The 24,375-nt window shown below is 39.8% G+C and overlaps 1 protein-coding gene across 18 annotated transcripts in view; it reads right to left on the minus strand.

The window, feature by feature from the left end:
- Positions 1-24,375, minus strand: part of CDH7 (cadherin 7) — a 154,128-nt gene that overhangs the window by 126,616 nt on the left and 3,137 nt on the right. For 9 of the 18 annotated variants that reach the window (XM_086372234.1, XM_086372225.1, XM_086372220.1 and 6 more), the window contains exon 2: positions 13,255-13,661. The exons of 2 other annotated variants lie outside the window; for them this stretch is intronic. In XM_086372234.1, coding sequence (XP_086228360.1) covers positions 13,255-13,661 — 407 coding nt within the window. Of the gene's footprint in view, positions 1-13,254; positions 13,662-14,085; positions 14,279-21,740; positions 21,899-23,917; positions 24,057-24,202; positions 24,329-24,375 lie in introns of those variants that run through there. 7 more of the 18 variants (XM_086372222.1, XM_086372226.1, XM_086372229.1 and 4 more) reach the window with 4 other exon arrangements.

The following is a 24,375-nucleotide window of genomic DNA, read 5'->3' on the forward strand; positions in this document are numbered from 1 at the left end:
GCCATGGAGTGATGAGACCATGTGCCATGATCTTACTTCTCTGAATGTTGAGTTTTAAGCCAGCTCTTTCACTCTGCTCTTTCACTTTCATTAAGAGGCTTTTCAGTTCTTCAATTTCTGCCATAAGGACAGTGTCCTCTGTGTATCTGAGGTTATTGATATTTCTCCCAGCAATCTTGATTCCACTTTGTGCTTCATCCATCCCAGCATTTCTCATGATGTACTCCACATAAAAGTTAAAGAAGCAGGGAGACAATATACAGCCTTGATGTACTCTTTTCCCAATTTGGAACCAGTCTGTTGTTCTGTGTTGGGTTCTAGCTGTTGCTTATTCATCTGCATATAGATTTCTCAGGAGGCAGGTCAGGTGGTCTGTCCCCATCACTTGAAGAATGTTCCACAGTTTGTTGTGATCCTTCAAGTCAAAGACTTTGGCGTAGTCAATAAAGTGGAAATAGATGTTTCTCTGAAACTCTCTTGCTTTTTCAATGATCCAATGGATATTGGCAATTTGATCTCTGGTTCCTCTGCCTTTGCTAAATCCAACTTGAACATCTGGACGTTCACAGTTCGTGTACTGTTGAAGCCTGGCTGAAACAATTTTGAGCATACTTTGCTGGCATGAGAGGTAAGTGCAATTGTGAGGTAGTTTGAACATTCTTTGGCATTGCCTTTCTTTGGGATTGGAATGGAAACTGAACTTTTCCAGTCCTGTGGCCACTGCTGACTTTGCCAGATTTGCTGGTATATTGAGTGCAACACTTTCACAGCATCATCTTTTAGGATTTGAAATAGCTCAACTGGAATTCCATCATCGCCACTAGCTTTGTTCGTAGTGATGCTTCCTAAGGCCCACTTGACTTCATATTCCAGGATGTCTGGCTCTAGGTGAGTGATCACACCATTGCGGTTATCTGGGTCATGAAGATCTTTTTTGTATAGTCTTTCTGTGTATTCTTGCCATGTCTTCTTAATATCTCTGCTTCTGTTAGGTTCATACCATTTCTATCCTTTATTGTGCCCATCTTTGCATGAAATATTCCCTTGGTATCTCTAATTTTCTTGAAGAGAACTCTAGTCTTCCCCATTCTATTGTTTTCCTCTATTTCTTTGCATTGGTCGCTGAGGAAGGCTTTCTTATCTCTCCTTGCTATTCTTTGGAACTCTGCATTCAAATAGGTATATCTTTCCTTTTCTCCTTTTCCTTTCACTTCTCTCCTTTTTTCAGCTATTTGTAAGGCCTCCTCACAACTATTTTGCCTTTTGCATTTCTTTTTCTTGGGGATGTCTTGATCACTGCCTTCTGTACAGTGTCACGAACCTCCGTCAATAGTTCACTCGGTCTATCAGATCTAATCCCTTGAATCTATTTCTCACTTCCACTGTATAGTCATAAGGGATTTGATTTAGGTCATAACTAAATGGTCTATTGGTTTCCCCTACTTTCTTCAATTTAAGTCTGAATTTGGCAGTAAGGAGTTCATGATCTGAGCCACAGTCAGCTCCCGGTCTTCTTTTTGCTGACTGTATAGAGCTTCCCCATCTTTGGCTGCAAAGAATACAATCAATCTGATTTTGGTATTGACCATCTGGTGATGTCCATGTATACAGTCTTTTCTTGTGGTGTTGGAAGAGGGTGTGTGCTATGACCACTGCATTCTCTTGGCAAATCTCTGCTAGCCTTTGCCTTGCTTCATTTTGTACTCCAAGGCCAAATTTGCCTGTTACTCCAGGTGTTTCTTGACTTCCTACTTTTGAATTCCAGTTCCCTATGATGAAAATGACATCTTTTTTGGGTATCATTTCTAGAAGGTCTTGTAGGTCTTCATAGAACTGTTTCATTTCTGCTTCTTCAGCGTTACTGGTTGGGCATAGACTTGGATTACCATGATATTGAATGGTTTGCCTTGGAAACAAACAGAGACCATTCTTCCACTTTTGAGACTGCATCCAAGTACTGCATTTCAGACTCTTTGGTTGACTATGATGGCTACTCCATTTCTTCTAAGGGATTCTTGCCCACGGTAGCAGACGTAATGGTCATCTGAATTAAATTCACCCATTCCAGTCTAATTTAGTTCACTGATTTCTAAAATGTCAATGTTCACTCTTGCCATCTCCTGTTTGACCACTTCTCATTAACCTTGATTCATGGACCTAACATTCCAGGTTCCTATGTAATATTGCTCTTTACAGCATTGGACTTCACTTCCATCACCAGTCACATCCGCAACTGGGCGTTGTTTTTGCTTTGGCTCTGCCTCTTCATTCTTTCTGGAGGTATTTCTTCACTCTTCTCCAGTAGCATTTCAGGCACCTACGGACCTGGAAAGTTCATCTTTCAGTGTCCTGTTTTTGGCCTTTTCATACTGTTCATGGGGCTCTCAAGGCAAGAATACTGAAGTGGTTTGCCATTCCCTTCTCCAGTGGATCACGTTTTGTCAAAACTCTCCACCATGACCCATCCATCCATCTTGGGTGACCCGACAGGGCATGGCTCAAAGTTTCACTGAGTCAGACAAGGCTGTGGTCCATGTGATTAGCTTGATTAGTTTTCTGTGATTGTGGTTTTCATTCTTTCTGCCCTCTGAGGGATAAGGATAAGAGGCTTATGGAAGCTTCCTGATGGGAGAGACAGACTGTGTTGGAAAAAGGGTCCTGTTCTGATGGGCAGGGCCATGCTCAGTGAATCTTTAATCCAAATTTCTGTTGATGGGCGGGGCTCTGTTCCTTCCCTGTTGTTTGACCTGAGACCAAACTATGGTGGAGGTAATGAAGATAATGGTGACCTCCTTCAAAAAGTCCCATGCATGCAATGCCACACTTGGTGCCCCCGATCTAGCAGCAGGCCACCTCCAACCCACACCTCCTCCAGAGACTCCTGGACACTCACAAGTAAGTCTGGGTCAGTCTACTGTGGGGTCACTGCCTCTTTCTCCTAGGTCCTGGTGCTCACAAAGTTTTGTTTGTGCCCTCCAAGATTCTGTTTCCCCAGTTTTGTGTAAGAGTCCACATCTCTTGGATACTATGTTATATGTGTGGTGACAAGAGAGATGAAAATCCTCAGGCTTTTGGTCTGAGAAGAATTAAGACTGGTTGAGGCCAACACAAGTATTTTCCTGGCCAGTTCCTTTTCCCTAACTGTTATTTGCTGGAACGAGTTCAGATCTTCTCTTATGTTGAATGTTAAGCCACGGAAGGACTGATGCTGAAGCTGAAGTTCCAATACTGTGGAGACTTCAGGCAAAGAGTTGATTCATAGGAAAAAAAACATAATGCTGCTAAAAATCGAGGGTAGGAGGAGAAGGGGGCGACAGAACAGTGAGATGGTTGGATGGTATCATCAACTCAAGGCACATGAATGTGAGCAAACTCTGGGAGATAGTGAAGGACAGGGAAGACTGGCATGCTGCAGTCCATGGGTTCGGAAAGAGCTGGACACGACTGAGGCTGAACAGCAACAAGCCATGATGTACAAAAGTAGGCTAAGTTGATGCTTGACCCTACTTCCTCCATCTTCTCCCACCAGCTCAATGGAGTACGGCAGTGTACGGCCAACCAGCTACAAACATTCCTAATGTCTTTATAACCCCTTTAGGGATGGGCTAATGGTCTCCCCACTTGTTTGAAGCTGCATTTTAATCAGTTAAACTCCTTGAGTGTATTGTGTATTTCATATACCAAAAACTAGAATTTTTTACAGATGAGTTTATTTTTAATTGAATAAAAGTCCAAAATATTTTCTTTCTAGACTCTCAACAGTTCATTATTTTTCCATACTCTATACTGGAAATTTCTGTTCCAGGGTTCATTTCTAATATTTCTGAGTCCCAGCTAAATACCATTTTAATGTCTCTGTTAATTACCATGTCCTGTTGCTCAATGTTCATTTTCAAGATTTAGTAAAATTTAGGAAATAGCATGTAATACTAATAATTTGAGAGTCCACATAAAATGTATCTATTCTGTTGAATATATACCCTTTTAAAGGAAAAAGTTTGCAAAACATGTCAAAAGACCTTGATAGTATTGCAACTAAATCTGATACTTTGAAGGAAAACAAAATTATTTTCATAGAAGTAAAACAATATATTTCCAGAAATTTACTTTCCAGACTGGCCCTCTAACACTTTTGAATTGTATCTCTAATGATTGCTCCCTTACTCTACTCATTGTACTTCCAAATGCATCTATTACCTCATCTCCAATATAAGAATCCTGAGTTCAAGGCCTTTCTGAAGATTTAATCAGTACTGAATATGAATCAGAAATTTTATTGGCTCTATGAAGAATCATTAGGAGAAATCATCTTTTCCAACATTAAACAGAATACCATTGATTGTTTAGACTTTAGCTCTTATGAATATATTAAAATGTAAGACATTCAGTTGCATTCTCTTTTACCTTAGCCAACTATACCTATTATTTTCCAAAGCAATGTTTTATTTATAATCATGAGAGTTAAACACTTGTGGCACATCTCTACAGTATAAAACAGTTCTTTATATTTTGTAAGCAATGAGAAAGAAAGTTCTTATTTAAATATAGATTAGTAGACATCTTCTTGGAATCTTAGACACCAGAGAGCAGTCTCACATGCTTCAGAAGAAAAAAAACCAAAATCAATTTCTCTGAGACATCCTAAATTGATGTGCTTTTGAGAAACAAGATCAATTACTACATAAAAGTATGGCTATTACCTGACAGCATTTTAGATTTAAATTTCATCCACGTTTCAGATAAACCCACAACCCCATCCTAAAAATGGACGATGGACTTTAATGAACCATTCAATGCATATCACCAGTTATATTTATCCTAATCCATAATGGCAGCTTAGATAGTTCTATACCTCCTTCAGGATTTCAAAACTTTCAGATGTTTTTTTCAGTAGAAGAATGTGGCAGGCACCACCGTGACCAAGCAATCAAAGTCAATATCTGTAAGAATGAGCCCTGTTAGAAGCCTGTGTCTCCTGAGAAGCAGCAGTGAGCAGGACACCGTACCGTTTCTGTGGCATTCCTGCCCAAACTGCATCTCCTGACACGTCTACATTAGGAAGAAACATGAAACTAACCCCGACTATGAGAGACTCTACCAAATCACTAGTCAAGGACAACAGACTAAAGAAACAAGCCAAATGCAAGATAGGATTCAGGATTGGCTTCTACCAGAAAAGTCACTCGACTGTAACAACTGGAAAATTCTGAATATGACCTGTTGATAAGTAAAGAGTACTGCAGCCATGTTAACGTCCTAGTTTAAATAATAGGTATAGTCACTGCATGCGTGCAAGCTCAGGGACTCAGTGGTGTCCAACTCTTTAGGACCCCATGCACTGTAGCCTGCCAAGCTCTTCTGTCCGTGGAATTTTCTAGGCAAGAATACTGGAGTGGGTAGCCATTCCCTTCTCCAGGGGACCTTCCCAACCCAGGAATCAGACCCACATCTCCTGTGTCTCCTGCACTGCTGGCAGATTCTTTACCTGCTGAGCCATCAGGGAAGCCCAATATGTGTAGCCATTAGTCATGTATGATACTGTCATTCGGAGAAGCTGGGTCCTACTTTGCAGCCTATGTGTAAGGCTGAAATGACTTCAAGATGGTTTCAAATTTTTACCTAGTTGATCTCTGTTTTACAGATGAGAAGACTGAAATGTATGCATTTTAGAGCATTGCTTAAAATAATGAGGAACTTGACAGTATAACCCAGGGTTTCTGCTTACTGATCTTTCCACTATATAAAGCTTCCCCCAGTAGTTTTAGAAGATTCTGTCCTACCTTCTAAGGAGATAATTCCTTTTTTCTCTCCTCTAATTTGAAGACTGAATCATGAAATCAGAGTGTTTCCAGGTATCCTCGTACAAGCCTTTGTTCACGGATCCATGAATTTGTGCCTCTGGTTACCCACCTCCACAGCTACAGATCAGCTGTGGAACTGACTCCTTTCCATCGCCTGTTACCTGCTTGGTTTATCAACCAGGCAATGTTAGGATGGAGAGGCTTTTTTTTTTAAACTCTTTTATCTAAGACGGTACCTAACCTAGAGCAGGTACTTAATAAGTATTTGAAGAAGAGAAGGAAGGGGAAGAAAGAAAACACGTGACAGACTGCCTAGCATGCCAAAGATGTTAAGCATAGTTCTACAAACTATTGTTTCTCTCCAGTGATCACGATCACTATGACAGATAATCAATATAAATCAGATGAAACGATTAGGATGAAATTCCTCCCACGCTAGCACTCATCCATATACGCTTAAACCAGCAAAGCCTCAGTGCCTGGCCTGTGCTTGTCTAATTCTGTCATTTATCTTGGTGAGTCACAGAGACTGACTGTGTATCAGTGAGCATGGCATATATAGTTGGTCAGTTACACTTTTCTATAGAAAAGCCCAATAGCATCCTTTTAGCAGGAACTTTGTCTTTGCATTTAGAAATTCAACATAAACATAAAAACCCAACTATTATACACTGAATTAAGCTTTTCAAAATTTTTGCTCCTCTCACCAAATGGGTGACAACTGTGCACAAACACACACATTAAAGAAGACGGGATTTTAAATGATCCTGATCAACATAAACAATCAACATAAAAAAAGAAAATTTAGAGCCAATCTAGACTATCTAGTTTGAGTGTGTGTGTGTATTCAGTCACTCAGTTGTGTCCAACTCGTTGTGACCCCATGGGCTGTAGCCTGCCAGGCTCCTCTGTCCATGGAATTCTCCAGGCAAGAATATTGGAGGGGGTTGCCATTTCATCCTCCAGGGGATCTTCTTGACTCAAGGATCGAACCTGCACTTCCTGCATCAGCAGGTGGATTCTTTACCACTGAGCCATCTGGGAAGCCCAAGTTTGACTATAATTAGGTTTATAACTGCAAGTCCCTATCCTCCAACTTCTAGCTGTGTAATCTCACCTGTAAATTATTTGGTAGCTAATTACAACCTTCATTTCTAACCTAAGATAACTTTGAAGAGAAAATAAGCAATATTAAACTGAATTAATGGTACGTTTCTGCATTTTAGTAGCAAAATCTGATATATATTATTTCCATTATGGTTTTGAAAGAACACACAAAGACTTCGGGTTGTTGATTTTATGTGGAGAAAACACATTTACTACTTTATAGTTATACCAGAGTTTTATAAGAGCTAAAAATAACTGTCAAAAAATATTTCTAAGAGTCTGAACTTATTTGCATCCCACAGAGCTTATCCATGTCCAAATTTCTTTTGAAGCCACCAGGAGCTCCACATTTCTACCAACAAAGTAACAAGAAGATAAAAACCAAGGTCTTCACAATTCACTCTGGTTATAAAAATGTTATGAAAATGGGTTTCCTATGCATACACAGAACAAACTATTTGTTTTATTTTAAGATGGGAGCCTATTTCAGGTAATCTACATATTTAGAGGATGCTTTTGCTGTTTTCCCTCTGAAACCTACGAAATGTAATTTCTACCGTGATATACTAGGTTAGCCAAAAAGTTCATTCGGGTTTTTCAATAAGGTGTTATGCAAACACCCTAGTGAACTTATGTTCTTCCCTAAGTTCTTAATATTTTGGATTATTTTCTTTTTGTGTATCTCATATAAACTTACCCTCATGAAGGAATCTGATTTGTAACCCAATTCTCTTAACACAACCTCCCTTCAAGAGGAAAGTTTCTTTTCTGGAACAGTGAGCAGAGCTTCGGGGATCAGGAGACAGAGAAATCTTTCAGTGAGAGATATGGCTGTGAGGTGCAATTAAATGCATCAAAGACACTCAGCAACACTTTCAAGCCAGGTGAAATTGAGAGCAGAGTGAATCCCACACTACATTCCTATGTCTTTGATTCTGACTAGGGTAAGAGGCATAAATTCTCCCTGAATGAGTGGGGACGAAAGGGGAGTAGCAGAAAAGGTAAGAGTGATGTTAACAGCTCAAGAAGCAGACTGTGGAAGAAGCACGAAACACACATTTCAGTGAAAGTGATGGCCTGGAGCAGAGCGGACGCCTGGCAGCCCATTATACTGAGCAGAGATGAAAAACACTTAATACCTGAGACTCAGGCTCAGTGGTTTTGTAGACAAATACTTTTTTGTCAGATGGTTAGGGGATATTAAGTGAGAAATGCCGAGGTGAGGAAAAGACGGGACTAGAAAACTGCAGTGTGATGCGATCAGATGGCTAGACACAGCTACTTCCCACACACCTCAAAGAGCCAGGTCAGGGTGATGTAAATTCACAGGAAGAAGAGAAAAGAAGGGCATCTCTACTTCATCCTTCCCACGAAAGGACAAGAACACAGTTGTAATTAAGAAATACTCTTGGGGACCTCCCTGGAGGTCTAGTGGTTAAGACTCTGCGCTTCCACTGCAGGGGACACAGGTTCCATCACTAGTAGGGAAACTAGGATCCCATGTGCCTTGCTGCACAGCCAAAAAAATACTTCTCTTAAGGAAAGGTGTACTATTTACTATTCTTTAAAACGGAGCTCCATATAGCACAGTGACTCTGGTTAATAATATTGTATTGTACATTTGAAAGTTGGGAAGAGAGTAGATCTTGAAAGTTCTCAACACACAAAAAAAGACTTTGTAACTATGTAGAGTGATGGATGTCAACTAGGCGTACTGTCATATCATTTCTCAATTTATACAAATATGGAACCATTATATAGCACACCTGAAAATAACACAATGAGTATGTCAACTATGGGGCTTCCCAGGTGATGCCAGTGGTAAAGAACCCATCTCCCAATCCCTGGGTCAGGAAGATTTCCCTGGAGAAGGAAATGGCAACCCACTTCAGTATCCTAGCCTGGAAAACTCCATGGATAAAGGAGCCTGGCAGGCTACAGTCCATAGGGGTGGCAAAGAGTCAGGCATGACAGAGAACAAATACATCAATTATACTTTAACTTACAAAAAAAGCTCCATCAGAGTAACGACTCCTTACGTAAGACTCAGCGGCTTGTCAATTTGAATGACAAGATAACAGTGAGATGCTCACGACAAATGTCAGATTCTAACCCAGCCCAGCAGTGCGTCCTGGAGGCCTCTTGCAGAGGATCTGGAGGAACTCCTGGTCCCTTTCAACAGACTGGCCTACTTTCATCTTGAGTTATCAAAGTCCGGAAATTGGCTAAAATAAAAGGTGATAGCCATCTTGTGACTTCAGTGTCCTACCTTAAAGACCAAATTTCATTTAACTGTAGACTAATTTAGCTGATCTTGTTGGGCATCAGCCATTAACATGGTCTTCAACTTTGAAGGTAAAAAAATTTTAGATGTGATCTGACATTTGAAGTCCACATGTTTAAGGTCTGAATCATTCACCCACATATGTATGCCATAGCCTATTCCTATACAAGACATGTATCGCCAAGCACATCCAATATGGACCATTCCTATAACTAATTGCAATAAGTTTAAATACTATTTAATACATAAAATAATGTCTACTTTCATCTGAAGGATCACCACTATAACACTGGACTCATAAGACAATAGATTATCCACAACCTGGTTAATTTATAATTAATATGTCGTGAAATAGATAAATATGATGTCTAGATTAATGTTCCAAATATTTTATCTCATTATTTCTCAGTAAAAACAAACAAAAAAATTTGATTTACAGATATCATTATTCCTATTTTAAAGATGAGGAAACTATAATTTAGTACTATTAGGCAACTTAACCTAAGTCATACAACTAGTAGGAAATGCCTGAGTCAGCAGTAAGACTGAAGTCAATTTGACACATACAATACATACTCATTTTGTGATTAAATTAAGCTATCAAGTTTAGCAAGGTCATCATTTACATTTTCCAAATTACCTAAACAGCTCGATTTTCTCAAGAAGACTCAGAGTGTAGCCATCTAACGAGCATACGTTAAATATGCATTTGTGAAATGCATTATCTGCCTATCTATTCTCCTGCATATTAATCTAGAACCTTCTATTCTGTCTTTGAAAACTCTGGTCATAGCCTCCCTCAAGGTAGGAAAAAAAAAAGAAATGAAAAGTATATATATATATATATCTACTGTACACATCCAAGTGATAAAAACTGTACTGAGGTCAAAATTTTCCTTTAACTCTGCCCATTCAGGACACCAGCCTAAAAAGACTCATTTTATTTTCTCAGACAAAAAGTCTCGAGTATTCACATTCTCTACCGCCTTTTCTCAAGCAAATGTAAAATGCACCTTTTACAGCCTTTCATTTGTCTCTCTTCTCTATAAATTTCTCTCCATCTCAAATTATTTTATTGCCCTTTTTCTGTATTTTAATCAGTTAAGTGTTTTTTAAAACCTATTTCCATCCTGAACATTTTACTGTGAAGAGCACTATTGAACTCCCAATATACAGCCTTCAAGAGATAAGCACAGACTTGTTTCCTGCCACATAAAGTCTGCTAGATGATTGTCTCTAATTAACTGAAAGGAAAGTACAGAATATTTGCTACCTAATCAAGAAACCACACAATTTCTCTTATTAATAGAAAAATAGCAACAGCATTGCCCAGTACTTTTGCACGTATTTGGAACTTAAGTAACCTAGAGACATGCATTCATAACTTGAAACTGACTTAACGTGGATTATCTTGATAGAAGCAGTCTGAATTGTTATGGTGAAGGTTATAAAAATTAAAACGAGGTGTTTTTTTTTTTAATTTTAAATTATCTTGATTTCCAAATGTCAATCTCACTCAAGCAACTCCATTTAAAACCAAATTAGTAGGAATATTTTAGTCATGTTTAGAAAATTTTACATTTGTGCAAAAGTGTGATTCCTACTGGGTTTCCCTTGTGGCTCAGCTGGTAAAGAACCTACCTGCAATGCTGGAGACCTGGGTTTGATCCCTGGGTTGGGAAGATCCCTTAGAGAAGGGAAAGGCTACCCACTCCAGTATTCTGGCCTGGAGAAGTCCATGGACTATAGAGTCCATGGGGTCTCAAAGAGTAGGACACAACTGAGTGACTTTCACTTTCACAAACTGATAACTACTGATAGTAGTAATAACTACTATAATAATAACTGATCCTTTGGACTTTCCTGGTGGCTCAGACAGTAAACAATCTGCCTGCAATGCAGGAGACCTGGTTTGATCCCTGGGTTGGGAAAATCACCTGCAGAAGGGCATGGCTACCCACTCCAGTACTCTTGCCTGGAGAATTCCATGGACAGAGGAGCCTCAGTCTACAGTCCATGGGGTCACCAGTAGTTGGACATGACTGAGCTACTAATACTTTCACTTTTCACTTGTCCTTTATGAAATATTTACAAATTATTATAGATCTATCCATTCAACCAAGTTTGATGAATTTCTCAAATGTTCATTAAAAATGAATGAAATTATGAGCTAGAATCTAGGTCACTATCATTACATAACGTTAATGCTTTCACTTGATTTACAAGAAAATAAGAGAGATGGAAAGATTTAGTACATAGTAAGTATAAATGATGGTGCTGTGGACATAAGCAGACTGGCTCTGAAAATACACATATGCACACACACACACACACACACAAAAAAACTTGTGTACATCCTTTCTTGGGCTTCCCAGGTGGCACTAGTGATAGGAACCTACCTACCAATGCAGGAGACATAAGAGACATGGGTTTGATCTCTGGGTCGGGATGATCCCCTGGAGGAAGACACAGAAACCTGCTCCAGGATTCTTACCTAAAGAATCCCATGGACAGAGGAGCCTGGCAGGCCACAGTCCCTAGGGTCGCAAAGAGTCGGACACGACTGAAGCAACTTAGCACACATGCATGCACATCCCTTGTCAGGACAAACTTGCTATGACAGGCTAGACAGTTTCCTAATCCATGTCCCTAGAAATCTTTAACATATCTGAATTCCTTTGTTACAACACAGTATCAGTATTTGTACAATGTAGAGGCATTTAAAGAAAAGAAAGAATATATATATAATAAAAATCACCTTGGTTTATGTAGACAACTACCAACAAAAACAGATTTTTCACTCTTACTCAAGGTCTATTCAAATGAAACAATGACCTGTGAAACAAATACCGAAGATCCTCCTTCAATCATTCACACTTGAAAATACACTCAGGGATAAATTCATCAGTGTGCTGAGCTTCACTTTACCAGGAAAAGATGCATAAAACTGACTAAGAGCAGACATGCAGATGTATAGATGTCTTGCAAACACATTCTACTTATAGAAACCCTTCTCCAGGGCTCAGCACCAAGTTGAAAATCTCAGGCCATCTTCACAGACGTGAACACAGCCAAACCTGCATCAAACCAGGAACTGGAACATGGTACCAGGATGGGGAAAAGCCATGTGCCCTGGAGTGCACCCTTCAATTCAGCAAGTGCTCGAACGGAAACCGCTACCCAAACATGCAGACAGAAGGAGGCAGTGGTAAAGAATCTCCACTTGGGCACTACTTGGCCGCCAAATAAATACACCCCAAACTGCCCACCATTCGTCTAACATCACTTCTCTTGAACCTCGGTTCATGCTCATTTTTAACCAAAATGTTAATTTTAAAAAGGAAATTTTAATAGTCCATTAAAACAAAACCACCACTTAGAAATGTAGATTTGAACCGCTCCTGATTTGGAAACAACAGTCCCCATAATTACACTTTTGCCATTCTCAACTGCCAAGTATCAGAACAGGATACATAAGCCTCAAGTTAGTATGAGCATTATTAGCCTCGTTAACTCCCAGAAAAAAAAATCTCAAAAATCTACTGGCTCATAGAACCCACCAGTCTTCATTTATTACTTCGGGGTCCCCAGCCTCTGGACCATGGACCAGTACATCCTGTCAAATCAGTGGCAGATTAGATGAGAAACAGAGCAGGCAACAAGTGTAATGCCCTTGAATCATCCCCAAACCATGTTCCTTATCCTTGTCGGGGGGAAAAATTGTCTTCCATGAAACTGGTTTGAAGCACCAAAAACGTTGGGGACTGCTGTTGAGTAAACATTCCTGCTTTAATTTTGGAACGACAGCTTTACTAACATGCCACCATCATGCTAAACGAGGCGTGAGTACGAGTCTCGCCTGTATCTTGGAATAAAGCATCATTCCCTAAACTGTGGCTTCAAGAGATGAGTAACACCTGGATGACTGTGGCAGCGTGGCTAATGCCAGAAACCTCATGACAGCTTTGTGTTTCTCATCTCCAAAGAAAAAGGAGCCGTTCTCCATTCAACCACAGACATTCACAAGAACCGTTTGTGACCTGGAAAAGCCAAATACCCTACCTTTCCTACATAGAGCGGGTCTGAACCCATGTACTCCTCCAGCACGAAGAACTGATTCCACACCCAGCTGCGCTTCGTGCGCGACCTCCCTGATTGGAAATAGGGCTTTGATCCGGACTTTGAGAGCTCCGCTTGACTCATCCCCGAAAAACACAGGAAAAGCGCGATCAGCTGAAGAAAATGGCAGAACTCCACTTTGCCCAACTTCATCTTTTTTTTTTTCTTTCTTTTTCCTGTGTAAGAAAAAAACCTTGACAAGAGAGAAGGCACAGTTCCAGTTGGCTTAGTAGCTCTTGCCTCCGGCAGGGTGTCAGCTGGGAGTGTAGAGATAATAATTTGCAGAGAGTTCGAAGGGGAGAGGTCACAAGTGCTGAATAACCTTCGCCCAAGAATGGTGTAATAGGTACCTACCAGAACAAAGAGAAGAGCTGGTGTCAGAAAGCAAAACACAGAAATACCTTTTAACTTGCACTTACTAACTCATTCTCTTTTTTTACTTTGTTTTTAACACCAAAAACATTTTGCATTGGAGTACAGCCAATTAACAGGGTTGTAGTAGTTTCAGATGATCAGTGAAGGGACTCAGCCAGACAGACACATGTATCCATTCTCCCCCCCAAACTCCACTCCCACCCAGGCTGGTCACATATCACTGAGCAGACTTCCCTGTGTCTTTGTTGGTACTAACGCACTCTTGATCATCCAAGATATCATTATTTGCACTATCATTAAAATATGATGACAAACTTAGAAAACTGCAAAAGCTGCGGCCAAATTCACAAATGACATAAATACTGCTGATGAAGAATTATCCTGATTCCATAATACAACCTTAAAATTTTCCTGGTTCTTCCAGGGCATTCTCATTGGGAGCATATGGTTTATTTAATACAAATGGAGCAACCCATCAGTTAAAAAAAATCATTTTAATGCTAGGCATTTTTGGGTTTTTTTGTCCTTTTCTATCACAGTTTCATTTGTTGGTATTAGAATATGAAAGCCAAGCAGCTCAAAGCAGGGATTTAACCAAATGGAAAGGACATATGCTAGTTTAAATCTCTCCTGTGAAACTGCAAAGAGAAAGAAGTATGAGATGCTTCGAAACAGGTTGATTGAGTCTAAGCCACCGAACACCAGCTGTTTTGATGTGTTCTGATTTGATTGTGATCAGCTGAAAAGCTCAGTGGTTTCCAATTTCTACCCTTCAAATTTATTGTCATGTATGCTGTGGAGCGTGTTTGGTCATTCTACTGCACTGAAGGTATTTGCCGCTTTACAAATATTTACTGAACCCTTGCAGCATGGTTTGTGCATAGTAGGGCCTTTCTCTGTCAACAATGACAGGACTGAATTATACTGATCATCAGAGGGGTGAGCAAATTCGATTCTATATTGAGACTGATTCTCGGTTCCACACACGTAAGAGGTGTCTTAGCAGCAGCAAAAATCTTTTATCCTCAGGTCTAGTTATTTCAGTTACCAAATTCTGATTATGCAAGAGATAATCAGTTTACAATGCCAACTTCCCAACACACCCCAAAACACAGAGGAATGAGAATTTATGACCAAGTGCTCACTTAAATCACTGTTGCACTTTGGGTTATGAATTCATTTGGCAACTGTAAATAAATCAACAATAGGATAATTAAGGCAAATAAGATTTGCTTTCAATTTTTGAGAGGAGAAAAATAGTCTTAACAACATGAAGCCACAAGATATCTCATTATCAAAGCAGAAAATAGTCTCTGTGCCAACTTTTCCATCTTTCCCCCTTCTCTCCTGTAACAGAAATGTCTGCTAATCATCAGATGATTTCTGACAGTCAAATTGCTTATAGAACATGCCATATATAGTAGAAGGAAGGTGAACTGTATTAAACATGTTAAAATAGTCCACACAACTGGAAGAAACAGGTTGCATGGACTTGAAGCTCTAGTCAAATGAACATATTCCTATTAAAGATACTGCAATAAAGTTTTGAAATTTAGGATATTCCAGAATAACTCCAAATACAGCTAACTGCTATGTTCTGAGAACCCCCAGGAAGGATAAACTATTACTGGAGCATATTAACTGCAGTCTGTGCACTGAATACCATCTCCCAGAATCCAGATCTCCCATCTGATGATCCAAAATGAATTTGGTTCATTTGAAAATCACTCTAGAAAGGTGACGGAGAGGGCAATGGCACCCCACTCCAGTACTCTTGCCTGGAAAATCCCATGGATGGAGGAGCCTGGTAGGCTGCAGTCCATGGGGTCGCTAAGAGTCGGATACAACTGAGCAACTTCACTTTCACTTTTCACTTTCATGCATTGGAGAAGGAAATGGCAACCCACTCCAGTGTTCTTGCCTGGAGAATCCCAGGGACGGGGGAGCCTGGTAGGCTGCCATCTATGGGGTCGCACAGTCAGACACAACTGAAGTGACTTTGCAGCAGCAGCTAGAAATGCAAGTTGTTCTACACTTAGAATTACAAGCAAGAAGGAACTTGGGGCAATTTACTGATATTCTGGTGAATGAATGACCCTCAGCTAGGTTGGAAGTTCTTTGTACACTGGTCTGAGCTAATCCACCTGAGAGACAAGTTACCTCCAATTAAAAGAAGACAAGTAAACACTTAAACAAGGAAATGGTGTGCTGGTGAAGGGATTTGTCTGTGCCGACCGGGAATCAGGGCCAGGCACTCCTGGTGAGCGGCCTTTAGTAGGAAGCACAGGGACCTCCTTCACAAACCAGGTTCCTGGGGATGGGGGAGGGGGGACCTAGGGTTGTGGTGACCAGACTGAGTCCAGCATGGGAACCCTTTGGCCAAAGGACATTTCAAGTTTCACTGCTCTCCTTCCTCAAGAAAGAAGGAAACTGCGCCTAAAACTACCGCAGAAATACTTTGGTCCCTAAGACCAAATGTTTTAAAATGTGATATGGACAAATGATGTCAATTTCAGTTCAGTTCAGTTGTTCAGTCTTGTCCAACTCTGCGACCCCATGTAGTGCAGCATGCCAGGCTTCCCAGTCTGTTGTTCCATGTCCAGTTCTAACTGTTGCTTCTTGACCTGCACACAGATTTCTCAAGAGGTAGGTCTGGCATTCCCATCTCTCAAACAATTTTCCACAGTTTGTTGTGATCCACACAGTCAAAGGCTTTGGCATAATCAATAAAGCAGAAGTAGATGTTTTTCTGGAACTCTCTTGCTTTTTCGATGATCCATGATGTTGGCAATTTGATCTCTAGTTCCTCTGCCTTTTCAAAATCCAGCTTGAACATCTGGAGTTCACGGTTCACGTATTGCTGAAGCCTGGCTTGGAGAATTTTGAGCATTCCTAGCCTGTGAGATTTGGAGAAGGCAATGGCACCCCACTCCAATACTCTTGCCTGGAAAATCCCATGGATGGAGGAGCCTGGTGGGCTGAAGTCCATGGGGTCCCAAAGAGTTGGACACAACTGAGCAACTTCACTTTCACGCACTGGAGAAGGAAATGGCAACCCACTCCAGTGTTCTTGCCTGGAGAATCCCAGGGACTGGGGAGCCTAGTGGGCTGCCGTCTATGGGGTCGCACAGAGTCGGACACGACTGAAGCAACTTAGCAGCAGCACCAGCACCAGCAGCCTGTGAGATGAGTACAACTGGGCATTCTTTGGCATTGGCTTCTTTGGGATTGGAATGAAAACTGACCTTTTCCAGTCCTGTGGCCACTGCTGAGTTTTCCAAATTTGCTGACATATTGAATGCAGCACTTTCACAGCATTATCTTTTAGGATTTAAAATAGCTCAACTGGAATTCCATCACCTCCACTAGCTTTGTTTGTAGTGATGCTTTCTAAGGCCCACTTGACTTCACATTCCAGGATGTCTGGCTCTAGGTGAGTGATCATACCATCATGATTATCTAGGTCATGAAGATCTTTTTTGTATAGTTCTTCTGTTTCAATTCTGTGTCAACTTAGGCTACTCTATAGATTAAGGGAAATTGATAACATTGTTTCTGTGTGAAATTGTACCCAACCTCTAAAAAACTAGACAACAAATGAATTTTTTCAGAATTCTAGATTTGGGGAGTTCTTATAATTAAATTGGTTTTCCCTGGTGGCCCAGATGGTAAAGAATCTGCCTGCAATGCAGGAGACCCAGGTTCAATCCCTGGGGTCAGTTAGATCCCCTAGAGAAGGAAATGACAACCCACTCCAATATTATTGACTGGAGAGTCCCTTGGACAGAGGAGCATGGAGGGCTACAGTCCATGGGGTCGCAGAGTAGGAAACAACCGAACAGCTAAGATCTGAGTCTGTCATGTCTCAGCTACACAATCTTGGACAAGATACTTAAATTCTAAGAAAATAAGTTCCAGAGATGAATCTTCAAACCTCCCACTTATAAAATGAAAATGTAAATAATTGCATCTAAGTCATAGGATTAAATAAGCAGATCATAAAAAGCTAAGGACAGTGCCTGGCAAAAACTAAAAGCACTAAATATATATATACACACACATATATGTAACATAAGTAGTATCAAAAATTATATACATATATACATTTTAAGTTTGATACTGCTGCTGCTGCTAAGTTGCTTCAGTCGTGTCCGACTCTGTGCCACCCCATAGACGGCAGCCCACTAGGCTCCCCAGTCCCTGGGATTCTCCAGGCAAGAACACTGGAGTGGGTTGCCATTTCCTTCTCCAGTGCGTGAAAGTGAAGTTGCTCAGTTGTGTCCAACTCTTAGCGACCCCATGGACTGCAGCCTACCAGGCCCCTCCACCCATGGGATTTTCCAGGCAAGAGTACTGGAGTGGGTTGCCATTGCCTTCTCCGAAGTCTGATACTACTTATGTTCAAATTAAAGTTATTGTGTGATGTTTTCATTTTCACGTTATCTATAAAATGTTTCAGAAAACTCCTAACACTTAGTGAAAACATTTTTAGCTTTTTATTTTGTATTGGGATATAGCCAATTAACAATGTTGTGATATTTCAGGTGAACTGAGAAGGGACTCAGCCACACATATGCATGTATCCATTCTCCCCTAAACTCCCCACCCTATCCAGGCTGCATCGTAACATCGAGCAGAGTTCCCTGTGCTCTACAGTCGGTTCTTGTTGGTTCCCCACATTAAGTAGAGCAGTGAGTACATGTCCATCCCAGACTCCCTAACCATTTCCTTCCCCCATCCTTCCTCCTCCCTGCTCCCCCCCACCATGAGATCATTCTCAAAGTCTGAGTCTGTTTCTGTTTTGTAAGTAAATTGAATGAAAACATTCTTAATAGTTGTAGTCAGTGCCCAGACAACTACGTAGATTATAAAAGGAAGCGTCTAGATGCGTACAAACAATGGCAACAAAGTGCTTTCTTAAAAAAAAAAAAAAAGTAATATTTTCTTTCCTAAAGCCACGTTCTCTGTCATTCTTATAAGTCAAAGACTGGTATTGGTATTGGATAACTTTGAGTTCACTCAGGATGTTCACTGATAAGAAAGAAACACATTCTGGACTGGAAATAGATCACATGACCCTCCATCATTTCCTGTAATGACCTTGGATCCCTTTGGGACTTCATGTTCCACGTGTGCAAAATGTGGGGGCTGAGCTATATCATTTTATAAAGTCTGTTTGTACAGCTAATTATATAAAATTGCTTTTGTTGTCTTTTTTTCAGTTATGAAAAAGTACACATTGTTAATAATTAAAGGTAAAGGGTAGAATGATTAAGGAAAGCAACAGAAATATAAAGCAAGCATTCGACGTGTTTACAGAATCGAGCATGAATTTTACCAAGACATGTTTAAATTACTCTTTTTGTCTCTTGATTATTTATTTTCCATACAAGACTGTGGAGTGATGGAACAAGCTAGAACACATAAAACAACAGAGTGACAGAAAACGCCATGAGTTATTTTAGAGTCATTGACATGATAATATCTGCAGAGGAAAGATACCTGAGAATTCTATACTTTCCTATTTAAATCAAGGGTTTTAAGAGCAGTTAGTATTAACAGAAACCTTGATGAACAGGGATGATTTACCCTATTGCTGGATCCTAATATCTAGAACGGAAGTAGGCCCTGGAACTGACATTCAGAAAATGTTTATGGGATGTTTCTTTTCATTATAATCACTCTCATGTTTAATATGAAAACTTGACCATAGAAGTCAACACGGAAATCCTTGACTACTCTACTATGTTCAGAAGTCACAATCACTTTGAGAACAATTCCATTACATTTCTCTGCAGGATTTGAAGTATTTGCCAGTCTCTTGAGCCAAATTTTCTTTACTTTTCTTGAAGGTCGAGAGGACAAGGATACTTCAACTGGCATTGTGTACATTCCTGGAGGATGAAATTCTCTTTCATGAAGCAAATAAATGCCTCTAGAACACGCTTTGTACAGTGTGCTGGTAAACATCGGAAAATCACATATGAAGAGCTGGGATCTGAGTAGGGTGTTTCATGATATGTACATCAATACTTTGGAGAGCTACAAACCCTGCCAGGAACATACACTTGATAACAGAAGGAGGAAGTGGTGTGGCAAGGGTCAGATGTCCCCTTTCTTCACCTGTCCCCCCCAAATCCTTGCCTTGCTTTCCGGACAGATCTGGTTTTCGAGGTAAAGGCCAGAACAACAGCTCGACCCAGCTCACCCTCCCTGGATGAGTTGGGTCACCATGAAAGATAGGAAGGCCCTGAACCCTTAGGAAAAACTTTCAGTTATCTGTGGTCATCAAATAGAAGTAATTGAGACTTGCCCTTGAGATTTCCTGTCCATAACCTCACTATACAGGCTTCCCATCTTCACACAAACGTCAACACATCTAAAGGCACCAACCACAGTAACGTCTTTGCCACATAAACGAACTTGAGCACGCAACACATTTCAATTGTTGACTTTGTGCACAATGGGTTAAACAAGGCCTCACGAATCTGTGTCCCAAAACAGACCTCTGCAACCTCCTTCCTCAGACGTCTGTGTCCTCTTCTCCCTTTCTTCTGCCTCCTCTCCTATCTCAGTTTCCTACACAGGCAGGAGTTAACCAGGGGGATGTTACATCAGAAATGAGCAGAGACCTCTGTGCCCAAGCTGTGTCACGTGCCAACATGTGGCCCAAGGGAAAACTTAAAAGAGTGGCCCTCTGGAAGGCTGGACCGCTGCCTAGGGTCACTATGACCAACTCAGAAAAAAAAGAGAGGGTGCAGAAAAATAATGTATTGGCATACAGTTAGGTAACTTCTACAGATCTGCGTCAACTTCTGGACAGTTACAGATGTTCACCATTACAACACTGAGGACAGAAACAGCAGGAATAGGTTGTATCTGAGGAGAGAAGAGCTGAATAGAGGCCAAGCACAGACATTTCAAAAGCCAAAGCGGAGATGGCTACTGGATTAGTAATTAATCTAAAATCTAAAAACTCTGGGTAACATTTCAAAAAAAAATTTTTTGCTCTGATATTTTAAAGCTAAAATTTGTCATTTTTAAAATTTGTAATGTTAGATCTCTTTTTTTTTTTGGCCAAAGCAAAAATACATGAAAATCACGACAAATAATACTGTGATTTTTGTCAAAGGAATGCAAAATGAAGCCTCACAAAGGAAATCTTAAAAGGATTGGAGCAAAAAAAAAAAAAAGAGAAAGAGGTAAGAGTCAGTCAAGCGCTATTTACTAAATCAACATCATTTATTGACCTGAAATCACTTTATCATGCTACTTTTTTGTTCCAATTATTTTTGTTCATCTAAGTGGCAAAGAATTATTTCCAAGTAGATAGTTTATTATTCATTTAACCTTAATACCTAATAATACTTTACCCAAACGAATTCATCATTATAAATTTTTCTTGGATTTTCTGCTCCACTAATACCTCTGTGAAACTACTTTCAAAAATCAGATCAAGTGACCATCATGCTCTTAATCAAATGTTTGTTCAGACCTAAAAACAATGACTAAAAAAAACCCTTCATAACAAAAAATGTATTTTTAATGCATCAGTGAGCAAAAGGGCAAATCTTACAGAGCCTGTTCCATCTAAATTAAAGATGGCATGCTAAAAACACTACAAGTAGCACAAAATGTATCCTATTCAACCACTCACATTAATATAGAACCGTAAGAGTAGTTAAAGCACATGCCCAATTACCAACTAATTTATATTTGCTAAACTGCTTTTTTAAAAGGCACACAGGACTATCTGCCTTTGAGAAATAAGGAGCTATAAACTATGACTATCAATTATATTAAAAGGAGATATAATATTACTAGTTTAGGTTTTCTGGCACTTAGTTAAACTGGAAGTGGTTTTTGCAGTGCAATATGAATAAACCAATGGCTTACCTCAGTTTAAGACTCTATACCATCAATTTCTCTCAATCATAGGCAAAAAACAGATGCTCAACCTCTCTGAGTCTGGAGTTGCATCAGATACAAGTCTTCTGCAACTGCTGTGAAATATACTTACTTCATAACACACTAATAGGTAGTATACTACTTACTGGTAATCTAAAAACTAGAAGACAGCCTGCTTCTCTTTTTAAAATGGGTCCAGTTTGGGAGGAAGTTGGACTTCCCTGGTTAAGACTCCACACTTCCTATGCAGGGGTGCAGGTTCGATCCCTGGTTGGGGAACTAAGGTCCTGCAGGCAGCACAGCTCGGCCAAAAGGAAAAAAATAAAAAAACATGGTCCAGTTCACAATTACATGGAACATGACAGTTTCAGAATAAATTCAGTAATTTGCACTTTCTATAAAAACAAAGGTAAGAATGACATTTAAGGACTGCCAGTGAACTTGAAAGAAAATAATCCATGAGAATCAGAAATCTCTTAACAGGTAACCACCAAACACCTTTAGAACATTCCCTGAGACGTTCTGTTGGATGGTTTATAAAACACAGTAGTACAAGAAATCACAGTTGTAACAATAACAAAATGGGAGAGAAAAAAAAAAATCTTGCTGCTGGCCTATTGGGAGGAAACTGTCATTTCCAGGATTGCTTTAAAGTTGAACTGCTGGGCTGATCAAAAATGTTGTTCAGTTTATGGGAAAACCTAAACAACCTTTTTAGCCAACCTGATACATTTTGACAAGCAACATGTTTTTAATGAATGAAGACTGAACAACATCCATGTTTAAAAGTGGAAATGATACCACTTCACAGCAGTGGTCAGAGGATACTGTGACCATATCACCATTGCTTTAAGCACAACCTTCATGAATGAGCTCTGTAGTTTGGTGAAAGAAGCCTGCTCCCTTTTGGATACTCCTTGGGTATTAAATGGCATTATTTAAACTCAACAAGGAAAGACTGCCTCCTGATTTCATGTCTCCATTAAATACCTTCATTTGCCCTTGCTTTCCCCAGGACTGCAGCCACCTGTCTCCACACAGGTCTTCACTATTGCCACAAAGGTAGAGTGGGCTGCTTTGTAAAAAGGATCATACTGTTCACTGTTAAGTTCACTTGTTTTTACAGTAGATTCACTGAATATATTTTGGGGAATGCAAAAGTGGGGAACAATCTGTTCTAACCTCCCCTTCATCAGTGAGCAGAGGCTGTGAGTGACAACAGAAAGTAATCCAAGGTCAAGGAGCACTTCAAGAGCTATGGCCATGCGTCAGTTCCAACTATCACACACAAATAGAGCTTTCAGAGATGACATCTAAGAGAGAGAGAATGAGGGTCATTTAGTGCTGAAGGAGGTAAACGCTTGCTTTTCTTGAGCATTCATGTTGGGGAAAAATAAATGAATCTCCAACCCACTCAAGAGGTAGAACCACAGAAACAGAACCTAAGGCAGTCTTTTCTTTCTTTACTAACGAAAACAAAAGTCTACGGTTGTGCAGTGCCCAAGGTCACACAGCTAGTTAACAGATGGAATTGGGCATGACTGGGATGCAACGGTCATTTAAAGTATTTGTTAAATATTTCCCAATCTGATCATTAATATCTTTCTAATTTATTACCTTTAGAATTTACTCAAATTTTTAATATAACCATGAGCTTGAATTTTCAAAGTAGGGGACCATCAGGATTCCATTCAGAATGTACGAGAGAGAGGACAGAATGTAAGATACTCAAGAGATCTCTTGTTCAGGATTGTATGTTTATATATTACCAAAAACAGTGAGCAGTACCCAATTTTAAAATTGCCTTTTCCCTTTGAAACAACTCTAGCACCCATAATAACTTCCTACAACACTGTAATGCTATGGTAGTCAACTATTTGCACTGATATTTGAATACTAGTCCATTGGCTGTTTTAGAAATTGGGTAAATTCTGATTTCTCAGGAAAATACCTTAGGATATAAGAATGTACATGGATGGTTATTTGGTTGTTGCTATAAATCCTGTATTTCAAGATGCTTCTCTGTTCCTAACTACCCATTATAATCATTCTAGATTTAATACTTCATCTTCAGCTTTTAGGATAGACATATACTGTCATTTGTTCTATCTCTTTACCATTAAAGTTTAGCATTAACTTCAATAATTTTAATACTGATGAAGCAGCCCTCTTCTTTTCTACTTAAAAGGTATAATTCTTTACATTTTAATTAGTAAGGCTGGGGACCTCTGTGATATGTGACTTCTCACATAAAGAAACTGTGATCAAACCCATTAGCTCCCTGGGCCAGATAACATTACAACCACAGACCACAACCTCCTACCGTTAACTGGCCTAAATATTCAGGCAGGGGCCCTGGAAATGAATCACACAGCCGGTAGTCTGCCTCTGGTTATCAGACATGGAATGAAAACTTCTCTAAGTGGATTACAGAGTCAATTTCCATGAAGCACAAATAACTTCTGCCATGGGTGAAAGGAATGAAAAAGAGAAAACAACCACTGTTAACAATTAACTAGAAGCAGCCTATGTAAATTACAAAGAAAGTGACAAAGCACAGTCCTTCTGAGCTCTTTATATAGTATCAAAATGGTCAAATCATACTTACAGGGTTTGTTTCTTTGTACTTTTACAACGTATTTCAGTGGGATCAATTTTCACTTTTAATTTACCCTTGCATTTACACTGAGATTTACTTGAGTTCAATAAAAGGTAACATGTTTCAATAAGCAGTCTGCAAAACAGTCAAAAAGAAATTTCTACTAGAATGAAAATATGAAA

Source organism: Bos grunniens, chromosome 24 (genome assembly GCF_055505025.1).
Source record: "Bos grunniens cultivar Pamir isolate PY7600 chromosome 24, Bosgru_T2T1.0, whole genome shotgun sequence".
NCBI lineage: Eukaryota > Metazoa > Chordata > Mammalia > Artiodactyla > Bovidae > Bos > Bos grunniens.